The sequence below is a fragment of the Anastrepha ludens genome, chromosome 5 (genome assembly GCF_028408465.1).
Source record: "Anastrepha ludens isolate Willacy chromosome 5, idAnaLude1.1, whole genome shotgun sequence".
In the NCBI taxonomy this organism is placed as follows: Eukaryota; Metazoa; Arthropoda; class Insecta; order Diptera; family Tephritidae; genus Anastrepha; species Anastrepha ludens.
In genome coordinates this window covers 19,276,874-19,289,505 of record NC_071501.1, presented here as the reverse complement: position 1 = coordinate 19,289,505, position 12,632 = coordinate 19,276,874, and the positions used below count along the sequence as shown (strand labels likewise).

Sequence of the window (12,632 nt, the reverse complement as noted above, 5' to 3'; positions counted from 1 at the left end):
CAACTATTTCACCTATCTATTTAGGAGTATCTCTGCCTAAATCACGCTGCAGTAATTAAATAGCCTAAAGTTATAGTTGATGTAAAGTTCATAAGGATCCCATAATACTTGTAGCAACTTACATCCATGTATTAACATATGACCTGCTTCTATACCATTCTCACTTAATCTCTACTACTTAGTAGTAAAAAGTAGAATATGACTTTAATTAATCTCAGTCATTTGTGATAGCTTCGAAAAAACTTTACATCACCACCATACGAATTATTTTCAGGAAGTGTTAGGCAAAAGTTCGGATCTTGGTAGAAAAATTTTTTTCTAATAGCGGTCGATTCGCGGCAGGCAATGACAAACCTCCGATTGTAATTGTGCCATAAAAACCACTTGCCGTTCGGAGTCTGCTTGAAATTGTAGGCCCCTCCATTTGTAGCACAACATCAGGACGTACACCCAAAAGGAGCTCGGCTGTGACTAGAAATCACATTTTAACCATCAATCACTCAACGTATTCGCCTGATGTGGCTCCCTGTGACTTTCACCTATTCGGGGAAATTGCATTTGGCAATGAAAGGAAAAGGTTTTGAGGTCTTCCAAAAGTCTTGTACCGACATCCTGAAGAACATTCCGGTCAATGACCTGAAACACTCTTTCGAAAAACTTTTAGACCGCGCAAAACAGTGTATCGAGGCCAGAGGGGATATTTTTAATAAATAAACTCCAAGTTATCAGAACAAAGCTCCTGTCGTTTCTATTTTAGCTCAGTCTTGTTTATTTTGGACCCCACCTTATATATATATGTATATGCCCGAGCACTGCGATGTTGACTTGAATAACTTTGCAGATAATACCGTTATTGAAAATATTAAACAAATACTCAGCTCGAATAATCCTGCCTAGTGAGTCCCATCAATTTCAGTAGTCAGAGATCTTTGATTTTTTTCAGCTGTTTATACCGCAATAACTTTTTTGGTGAATCATAGCAAACAAGGGTTCATTAAGAATCTACATATGGATTACTATACATTAGAGTCTTCTCTCAATTACCAAGAAAAAAGAACTGCATTACTCTTCTCTCTCTCTTTACCGGAAAGTTCAAGGTAAACTTCATCAACTGTACCCAACCGCGTTGACTTAGATTTCTCATTTGCGCAAAAATGAAAAGTTTCGCTGAGGTGGTTCGTACTTTCATGAAACCACTTTTAAAAACTTCTTACGTTGCCTTTAAGCATGTCGAACTTATGGCAGATGCAATTCCCTTATTAGCCATTCAAACCCCTTCAAAAGAAACAATTTAATCGAAAAGGTCTTATAAGCAACTTAAGCTATAAATTCCTTTGCTGGACAAGGGCTGGACAATTCTTAGCTAAAATCAGAGCAGGTTGTCTAGGTAAACACTATCTGGCGCGGAGATTAGACCAATCCTGAGTTTCATAAGAGCCTCAAAATGGTTTCATGAAAGTAAAAAAACAAGGTTCCCGTGTCGCACAGTGGTATCACAACGGACCTGTAAGGTCTAAGTGAGTTGGTCATACGGACCGGCTACCACCATAACCTAACCTAACCTAGCTATGAACCCCACTCTCACAGGTTTCAGAGTGAAACTTCAACCACACATTTTTGCTCAGGTCGACCCACCCTAATGCACATGCTTATGTAAATATTTATGTGTCTTTAACATTCCTTAACTTTAACCCAATATTCTATGCATTTTATTTAGTCTACAACTTATTTCATAGTCCTTTTTGTAATTTGTTGCATACTTCACGGCTGCTGTACTTTTATATTATCACTTTCTTCTTTTTCTATTTATGTACATTATTATTTCTCCCATATTCCATGTGCACAAGAATGTACATATGTATGTTTGTGTGTTTACTTTGCCTCATGCATTTATATTTTTTCGCAATTGTTGTGCCATCCCGCCAATTTTGTGTAAATTTTATGTCATATATTTTCCCATTTTTTCCTATTTTTTTGTGTCTCGTGGTGGTCGTGTATCCCCCGGTTTTTTGTGCTTTTTTCTTTCTCTTTGTCTGGTTTTCTTTATAGAAAACAACATATAAAATTTCTGCATTTATCAAAAAAGGTACTCCTCACACCACCCGATGAGGGGCCGCGAGTCAAGGGGCAACGCATCAAATTGCAAGACATTGTGGATGGACTATTTATGCCACAGCGGTCGAATGGCACATGGATTAGTGGTAAGTGTGAACTGTAAGTTTATTTTGTATATGTAAATATGTATTTAGAATAGAGAAAGCGTTTACATTTGGTTACCTGATTAGTTGATTGATGGGTTCGAGTGGAAGAAGGCATTTAGTAGACATTAGAGTCTCTTTAGATGGATACTTTGGAATTGAGTCAGCACAAAGAGAAAAAGGTCAAAAATTTAGTTTGTTTTCGTTGCTTATTCATATACTTGCTCCACTTGTTTAATAAATCTAAGAAATCAGTAGAGATGTGGAGGGTATGAAATATTTATTATTTAGGGCAGAACCTGTCGCTAATGGCACTCGGATGTTTTTCTCTTATTTGTTGTGTGATTATTCGGACAGTGAATCTGTACATCCTTAAGCCTTAGAAGGTTAGAGAGTTATGTGGTGCAACAATTCAGGGACTTATTCACATTAGCGGAGTATTTTCCTCTTCTTCTTCTTGATTGACGCGATAACCGCTTACGTGATTTTGTCCGAGTCATTTCTTTCTCGTGATAACTGGCGCCAGTTGGAAGCATAAAGTGAAGTCAAGTCCTTCTCCACCTGATCTCTTCAACGCAGAGGTGGTCTTCCTCTTGCTCTACTACCACCAGCTGATACCGCATCGAAAACTTTCAGAGCCGGAGTGTTTGCATCCATTCGGACGACATGACCCAGCCCACGTTGCCACTGGATCTTTATTCGCTACGCTATGTCTATGCCGTCGTAAAGCTCATACAGCTCATCGTTCCATCGTCTGCGATACTCGCCATGCGATACTAACGTGCAAACGTCCAAAAATCTTCCGCAAAGTCGTTCTCTCAAACACTCCAAGGGAGTCACTTAGAAAGTCAATATTGTTTGTCTATTTCGGCTACAGTAGAAAATCAGAACTAAACAAGAGAAAATAGGAATTGAAATTTGAAATTTGAAAAGGTCGAGCCAAGGAGCACCAGGAGATTTGGAGGCTCCTAAAACACTCAGGCTAAGAAGCCATTGTATTTAAAGCTCTGGAAAAAGGGTAGATAGTCAAGGAGAAAAGGAAAAAAGTATCAAAGAAAGAGATAGGAAAGAATAGGGACAGAGATAGTAATAGTTAGTCCTGTGAGAATTTTCCAGATTCTTTGGCAAATCTGTAGATATACTCCAGTTTTAGAGAACGAATATTACTCGAAGCCGTGCTCTAGCAAAGGCAGGACACTCACAGAGAAAGTTCTCAGTGCTATCCGCCTCCTCCAAGTACGACAGGCACATTAGGTCCCTTAGGAAGCTCTACAACCAATTCACCAGAACATTGACTTTGAAAATGCTATCGGTTGTGCTTCTTTTTCAAATAAGAGATGTATGTTCGGCTACCAAAGATGTCTGTAAAGTCCACTTGAATTTCTTTTTTCTTTCTTAGGATCACAAAACCTTTCTTTCTTAGCCTTAACAAGAGTTTTGGGAACTTTCTTGTAACATGCGTTATACTTTAATCTCTGATCGCTGTGTGCCTGATGTCAATTCAGAAACTCGTGAGGTGATTTATTACCGTTTTTGTTTTTTGTTTTGGTGGGTGAGGTAGGGTTCAAAATGCCCTCACACTGACAGCGACCGTGGTCAACTACGTCGAATAGTGGGGCCACAAAACAACGCCTCCTTCTCTTCTGAGGAACCTCTCTTCCCGGAACTACTTTATGCATTACTTTGGTAGAGCCCAGAACGGCATCTATAAAATAAACCAATACCATTTACACATTTGCAGAGAGCTTATACTATAGGCTCGCCTTCTAATATCTCTGTCATACCAGTGGTATTTGGGACATGATCCCAGGTTCCTCTCACATGGATGTATGAGGTATAAGTGTAAGTGAGTCTAACTATGTTCATGTGCAAGTTTTTTTGGCCTCAACTTAATCTAATTATGCAAATATCTCCGATTACCAGCCAGTTGGCGTAATATCATGAGCAAAGAGTAGTTTGGACTTTCCTTCAGGTCCGACCACATTTATAATGGAGTCACCAGCTAAGAAAGCTCTGAATAATGCCCCGAAGAAGTATTCCTTGTGCGGGCTTTAAAACTAACTGTGTGTTCCCGGGGCATTTCACACCTCGTCACAATTTATTGGAATTGGATAGATAAAATACATATATATGAGAACCTTTAACTCCTAGTTGGAGCATAGGGCATCCTTACCATTCAAAATGTTTTGAGCAAGGGCTATAAATTCATTCAAAGTCTTATTCAAATAAATCATTTCCGCCTGCGTTTAAAGGTGCGAGTTGGGTCATAATCTGCTTGTATTTCACCCTGTCTGTTGGAAGGATTCCCATTGCAGTGCCTGTTTGGCGATGTTATCATCACTCTTCTTTAGGGTGTGGCCGCACCATTGCCGTTTCCTTTTGTCATTTATTCATTTCGTTCTGCCTTCATTTAGTAACCACAACAAATTGATTAACCTTCTTCAGTAATTCCGTGTTAGATATAGTTCGACGCCCAAAAATCCAGATTTTGTGGCATAAGCAGCGATTAATTGGCGTTTGGACTCCTTGTAATCATTGCGTTGATCTCCCAGCCGGATAGGGGGACGAACTTGATGCATACGTTAAAAATTCGCAGTTTGGTATGCGAAATTTTGTTATTATTTTGCCCGAGCGGTGCAAGAGTGCCGAAAGGCGCTCCGGCTTTGGTAATTCTGTTTACAACGTCAGTCTCATTTCCTCTTTCTGCAGCGGTCATACATCCCAAGTAGCAAAAATTATCCGCCAATTGCAAAATCATACGCACCCACTCCCACTCTTAAAGAATCTGATGAGGAGTAGTTCAGGTTTGTCTTTCTTATATTGATTTTAAGTCCCGCTCTTTGCAAAATAAGCTTAAAGAACGTCTTTAATTACCAGCAGGAAAGGATTGGGGACAGAATGCAACATGTGTATGAAGACCAAATTAGGAATAAACCTCCAGAATGAGTACATTGCTACAGTCAGACTGCATTCAAGGCAGCGGATGTATTGGCTAGAGAGGTTGCGACAACGAAACTAATGGGTCTTGAGACCTTTCTTTAAAGGCATGGGACAACTTGCCTTTAAAGAAAAGCTTAGAAATGAAGATCTGGGGTACCCCAAGCTAAATCCTTATTGGGAGAGTATAATCAAAATAGATTTTATATTAGTATCTAATAAATCTTCTTATGGAAAAGGTGAAATTACTTACTGCCATTCTAAGAGGTCACTGCAGATTGCTCAGACTCTGGATATGGTCCAATAAATCCTGTCACTTTGAGGTCTACCCCCGGAAACACAACTACACTTACTTCCGGAATGCGATGTCATATCGAGAAGAAGAAGTAGACAACTCGGCCTGATACGGCGAGAAGAAGAGGGTGTACGGGCAGGCCAAGTCTGCTCTATTCTAAGAGATGTTTGAGAGATGGAGCGGGAAACAGATTGGGGTCTTCAGTGACAGTCAGGCTGCGCTGAAGGTCCTGGAGAACGCGAAGCAAACCTCAAAGATTGTTCAAGAATGCAAGAAGAAGCTTAATTCTGTCGCAAGACAAAACAGGCTTGTACTTATATGGGTTCCGGGACACTCCGGTGTTCAACGATACGAAATCGCCGAAGAATTGGCCAACCGTGGATCAGCGGTAATCAATTCCGCGGAATCATGAATTGGATCAGCGATTATGTAGGCAATCTACATAAAGAGCGATGGTCCGGTCTGGAACGCTGCAGAACTGCAAAGTGTTTTGTTACAAGTCCGAACAGAAAACTGTCAAACTTTCTACTAAAACTTAGAAGGAAAGACGTTCGTTTGATAGTCGGTATCATTACAGTACACAACCCATGGGATCAGCATATGACCCCCATTGGAATCATCGGATATCACTGAGCACTTTCTCTGTGAGTGTCCTGCCTTTGCTAGAGCAAGGCTACGAGTATTGGGTTCCGATGTCATGAGAATGAGTAATATTCGTTCTCTAAAACTGGAGGATATTTACAGATTTGCCAAGGAATCTGGAAAATTCTCACAGGACTAACTATCTCTATCTCTGTCTCTATTCTTTTCTATCTCTTTCTCTGATACTTTTCTCCTTCCGTCCTTAACTATCTACCCCCTTTCCAGAGCTTTAAATACAATGGGCTCTTTAGCCTGAGTGTTTTAGGAGCCACCAAATCTCCTAGTGCTCCTTGGCTCGACCTTTTCAAATTCAAACTCAATCAAGTTTGTTGAGTGCACTGGGTTGGAATGAGGTATTGTGGCGAGTAGAGGGCACAGAAGATCATAGCATCGAAGTCCAAACCTTCTTTTTATTCTATTTCTATTTTTATTAACGCATACATGAGCCCCGTAGAGAGAGTATTGGTGCTTAAAACCACGCAGATGCCTTCAGGATCGAAGACAAATAAATAGAAGATCTCACAGTGCTTTGAATGCCACGCCAAATTCCACAGTACATAGGTTATTAGGTTATTAGGTTGGACGTCATCCTTCAATCCAAAGCCCATTCTTCTGTTTCTCCCCTGTTTGGTTCTTTTCCCTCTGTATGCCATCACAATGGATAAATTTTGATTCTTTGCCCAAGTGGGTTCTAATAACCTAATAATTGTCCTATTGTAAATTTATATTTCCGCAGATTATGCAAAGAAAATCAGATCCCTAAGAACCTAAAGAAATTATTAATAATAAATACATGGATCGGTATATGTAACCAATTGGAGATTAGAATGTAGTCTAAGTACTTCATCGAATTTAAGAGATCTTTTATGCTTGTACTCTATGCGTACCAAAATAATTCTTGTATAATAAATTATTACACTCTATGTGCTTAGAAAAACTAATATTATTTTATTATTTAATATTACTTGTTATTAAACTACTATATTTCATTTTCTCCCTTTTCATTGTCAACAAATTCCATCATAGGCGAGGAATTTCTATACCAGGATCATTGGGGACGAATTGTGTTATTAAATGCACCCACTCTTACGGAGCGGGTACTCATGTCGAATGTGACGTATGTAAGTATGCAAGCATATACATAAACATATATGTTTTTTATTAAAAACCACTCAAATGATCTCAACTATGTACTGCCTTGCATTAAAGAAAGGGCGTTGAATAGTATTGCCATGTAATTTATTTTAAGATATGTATATAAATGGATATGGATATACTAAGTAGTACAAGGTGTAGGTATTTGGAAATAGTGTAAGGTTTTTATATTTGAACATACATACATTTAGGTATATGCATAAGATTATTACGATGATTCAGCCAAAACTTCTTACCAGTCTCCTTGTCAACCCCTAATAAATATCACTCAGTGGCCTCCATTGTAAGTTTAAGTTAAGATAAATACAATTTTCGAAATATCTAGACCCGAGCGTTTCCTAGTAGGTCAATTTTTAGCAGAGCTATACTTTTCTATGTAACCATTAAGTCGAATTATTTGAAATATTTCCGCACAGAGGCTCTTGGGGACTAGCTTTTTCACGACAAAAACAAGTTAAATTATGAAATGAAAATTACTTATTAGTATCCTTTTATATAGACTAGAGATTACAGGTCAACTCTTCTATACAATGTCTAGGAATCGTTAATAAAAAATAAACAAAAAAACATACAAAAGATAAAACTAACTTACTCAGAAAATTTCTTCACTTTTCATCGAAAATCTAGTTAAATTCGGTTCATCTACATCATTCACAATTAGTTTTCGATAATATTTTTAAAGTACATATATATATGTATACATCGAAACAAAATATATTATATATGTACATATAATTGGCGCGTACACCCTTTTTGGATATTTGGCCGAGCTCCTCCTCCTATTTGTGGTGTGCGTCTTAATGTTGTTCCACAAATGGAGTGACCTACAGTTTCAAGCCGACTTCGAACGGCAAATATTTTTTATAAGGAGATTTTCCTTGGCAGAAATACACTCGTAGGTTTGCCATTGCTTGCCGAGGGGCGACCACCATTAAAAGAATGCTTTTCTTAATTTCGGTGTTTCGCCGAAACCACTGAATTCCGAATGGTAGTCATGAACCAACCCATTCGGCTACGGCGGCCGCCGTATTAGATGAATATAAAAGAGCGTCCAATCGTTTTTTTACGGTAGATATTTACCTACATTGATAGTTGCGTATCGACTCGGATCACTACCTCGTTGCAGACAAACTGCACTCACGCCTGTACCTACGCAAAGAATGTTCCAAATCGAAAAGCTGCAATCACAAGCAGCAAGACAGCCAGAAGATTCGCCCGAATAATGAAGCAACATTTCTCTTTCTCTACGTACCGCCGCGAAGAAGAAATCGAATTCCGGCGAGCCCGAAAATACAGTTGGTATGACGAGGAATGTCATGCTACCGCAGAAAGAAAGGATGGCGCCCATAGAGTCACGCTGCGATCGGGCGCAACGCGAGCCATATGGGATTGCTACCGGGGGCTGAAAAAGGGAGAGAGACGTATTATCAGAGTGAGGAAACGAGAGAGCGAAATACATGAATGCGACGGGTTTTGGATGCTGGCCAACAGGAAAAACGCCCGAATTTTCTACTAGAAACTTGGGCGGCTTACAAAAGGTTTTAAGAGCGGGGCGTTTTCCTTTAAGAACAAAGACGGTGATCTGGTGACTGACGTACAGAGCAATCTTAAATTATGGAGGAAACACTTCTCGAACCTGTTAAACAGTGATAACTGCGCATGTCACAGAGAATGTGAAGATCTCGATACCCCAATCGTTGATAACGGAATTGTCGTTCCGCTACCCGACCATGACGAGGTGAGAATACCAATAACGAGTCTAAAAAACAACAACGCCGCGGGCGCCGACGGACTGCCGACTAAGCTATTCAAACATGGCGACGAGGAGCGGATAAGGTGCATGCATCAGCTTGGAATTTAAGTGTGCTCTGCCTAATCCATAATCTGCTTATTCTGCTATCTTTTGCTTGAAAATCCTCACTAGCCCCAGTGTCAGCGATAACCTCTTCATTCGAGAGAAATTTCTTACCGGCGAGCATTTTTTAGGTCTATGAACAGCCAATAGTCGCTGGGGAGTCCAGCGGAGGTGTATACTATCAAGAAGCGATGAACTTTGTTGTGGTAAGCAAATGGAGGGCAGATCTAAATATATGTGTCTGCAGCGGCAGCAAAGATTCGCTATGACCTTAGACAGCCCTCCAACCACTTCAAGGGTAGTTAAGCCCTGTAAGTCCAAGCTGAACTATGTCGGTAGGCATATATCCAGATGCTAACATGGGTTCCGAGACACGTGGTTAACGCGACTAACGAGATCTCTGACTCTTTAGCTAGGATGGGCTCTGTGGCCAACTTCTTTGGCAACCATCACTCCTTTTTGCAACCATCAAAGCCCCGGTTAGCAAACGGATAACTTTGACCCACAAGCGCGCTTGGCAGGTCGCAGATCCTCCTGTCATTAAGCAGAGGGGAGTGTAAGCAGCCGATTCCGATCCACTTTCGATGAGCTAAGCACATGGAAAAGATAAACATCTCAGAGAGTGTACTCTGCCTATCATGTGGATGCGTGGATCAGACGGCGAACCACTTTCCATGCGTCTGCCTGGCCTTCGCTCGATGCATTCTTTGACACTCATGTGTTAAGAAGCGACCACCTTGGTTCCTTGCCTCCACAAGATCTACTCAGATGTTTTCGGGTCGTTTAGTTTTAAAGAAAATTAAAAAGGGAATCCGAGTGCAGTACAATGGGCTTAATGTTGTCTGAGTGCTGTACATCTCATCTGTCACGACAAAAACAAAAAAAGAGCTGGGAACCAAATCTGGTGGATACCATGGATGTGGAGGCAATTCGAAGTTCAGTTCATGCAGTTTTGTAACTGCACATAATCCACAATACGTTGTTTTTTTTTGGTCGTCAGTGAGGAAACTCGGCACCCACTTATAGCTAAATGCTCATGCAATATAAAGCCAAGCCGCTCCTTTGATATCTTTGCGATGTTAACTAACTCACGCAACTTTACTTTTCGATAATTCAAACTGATTTTGTGAATTTGTTTGATGTTTTCTGGACACCTATTGCGTTTGGCCATTTCTGCGTTGTAGTGCCTGGGATATAGATTAGGTTAGGTTGTAATGGTTGTCCAGAAAGAAGTTTGATTCATCCTTTGTGATAGCATTGCAAAGGGGGAAAAAGAGATGAAGGAAAACGATAGGGTGAAAAGGAGAGGGATGGGGGGTTGAGAATTTGTGGACTATGAACGTTTACTAATGTGCGGTTGTGCTTGCCGTTTTATACTGCTAATGAAGTTAATCAGATTTTTGATATCAAGACCTCCTATGCTAAAAGGCGCAAAAAAGAAGTGAGAGCCAAGATGTTTAAATCTTAGTCGCGCGAGAGCGGGGCAGCTAAGGGGCAGCTGAGACGACTCCACCTCATCCTCTATAAAGCTGACGCAAAAAAGACTCGAAGTAATTCTGAGTCTCACGGCATGTATACCCCGCGGACACTGCCCCGTGAGGATGCCTGTGATAAATATAAACCTTTTTCATTTTTACTTGATCACACATGAGAAATTGAAATTTAAAAGAAATACGGGATTGAAATCGAATGATTCGAGGTTTTGTAAAATTTTGAATTTACTTGAAATGAAAAAAAATAATAATTAAAAAAATACCTTCATCACTTTGTGTAAAAAAACCTACGTTCTCGAAACGGTTTATTTAAATTTTTTAAAATAATATATATGTGGGTGCATACATATATTTAGCCATTAAAATCAAATTCACTGAATCCTCAGCCACTCTCTCTCTCTCTCTCGCCCTCTTGCTCGCTTAATGGCCCGAATTCACATTAACTGCAAGCCCAAAACAATTAAATTGCCACTTAGAACAAATTTATTATTCAACTTAATATTTGTATTGCACTTCACAGCTGATGTATGAATAATTTTTCAAACAAAATGTTGCATAATTAAACAATAAATATTCAGCATCCACGGCTGCTAATGCATTTCCATTTACTCAACCATCACCTGCCCACCTGCAATCAGATTCCCACAAACTGCAACCAATAAAAAAGAGCGAACAAAGTGAATGAAAAATAGTGAATTTATGAGCCACAAATCGTTTAAAAACGCATTAAAATGAAAATCATCAAATGTGAGAAATAAAAAGGAAATTAATTAAAAATAGCATTACAGAGAAAAACTATTAATTTTTGCCATAACTTGGTTTGTTGTAACAACAGAAACGTAAAACACGACACTGTGCACCTTAACGGAACAATAGGAATTTTTAAAAAGAAACATAAAACACTTAGTTTTGCTAGGACAATTGATTCCGCAATGCGTTCTAGGTGATTGTTTAAAAGGTCTATATTATAATTACCATAATTTGGCTGATATACTGAAGTACAAAAAGTTGGTCATCTTCTTTCAAGGCATTGTTTGCTATTTTGTTAATGTATGTTTCTACATATTTTATCCTGCTCCTTGTTTATATGAATAGTGACGTTTTGCAGTCTTTCCTGCATGATTGAATTTATTTGGTTCTAGTTATTCAGTATAGTCTCGATATGCGTTGTATTAGTTTTAATATCTTGAATTTGTTTATTTATGGAAAGTGCGTTATTGGCGTTCATATTCCCCGTGATTAATTTCACGGCTGTGCCTAGTCCGTTGATGATTCCACGTTTATATCGTTTATGTGGTGTAAGTGTCTGTACTTTATTTTCTAGCTCCTTGAGTTTTAACCTAGTAACTTTTATGAAATTTGTAGTTCTGTGGGTGTTCTCGAAGACTGAGACAATGTCGTGTGTTTTATAGACAGTTTTAATGTATTCGTCAAGGTTACCAATATGTATGAGGTTATTGTGATTAGTGATTATCCTTGCGGGTTCTAATCGGAATCTAAATACTTTCTGATGTTTGCTTATTTTTGTTATACCTATCTAACGTTTGAAGAAATGCTAGTGGTATCCAAATCAGGAGTATGGTTCTAAGCATGTTGTTCCTGGTGGTAAAGAGTTGAAACTCTCCGATTTTCTCTCCAGATTCCTCCGGTATTCGATATTCCCTTGAAGTTTGTTTTATTTTTTGCACTTTTTTAAGTGAAAACTTCTTTAGAATCGAAATCGCTAGTATAGTGAGTATTGTAGTATGTATACTACACTGCCTATTACTTGCTTTGGTGTTTAGTTCAAGCGTCATACGTATGTATGTTTGTGTGTATGTTAGTACGTCTGTGTAATATACGCGTTACGACGCTTATAATAGCAACCGCTGTATTGCGTCCGTATTTTTATATTCGTAAATATTTTCATTTTTAAATATTTACCGCAATTGCAGGCGGTGTTGCAATATACCACAATCAAGATGACGGAGCTTCTATTGTAACTCCACAGATAGATCTGAATGCACAGCAACTAGAATCACTGTCTGTTCAGCTCTCTAAAGTGGGAGAAATATGTG

At 39.2% G+C, this 12,632-nt stretch overlaps 1 protein-coding gene across 2 annotated transcripts in view; it reads left to right on the top strand.

The window, feature by feature from the left end:
- Positions 1-12,632, top strand: part of LOC128863470 (prolyl endopeptidase FAP) — a 200,809-nt gene that overhangs the window by 141,145 nt on the left and 47,032 nt on the right. For both annotated transcript variants that reach the window (XR_008454605.1, XM_054102636.1), the window contains exons 4-5: positions 2,087-2,201; positions 7,099-7,193. Coding sequence is in view for 1 of the 2 variants with exons in the window: in XM_054102636.1 (XP_053958611.1) it covers positions 2,087-2,201; positions 7,099-7,193 (210 nt within the window). In the remaining variant the exon portion in view is untranslated. The remainder of the gene's footprint in view (positions 1-2,086; positions 2,202-7,098; positions 7,194-12,632) is intronic.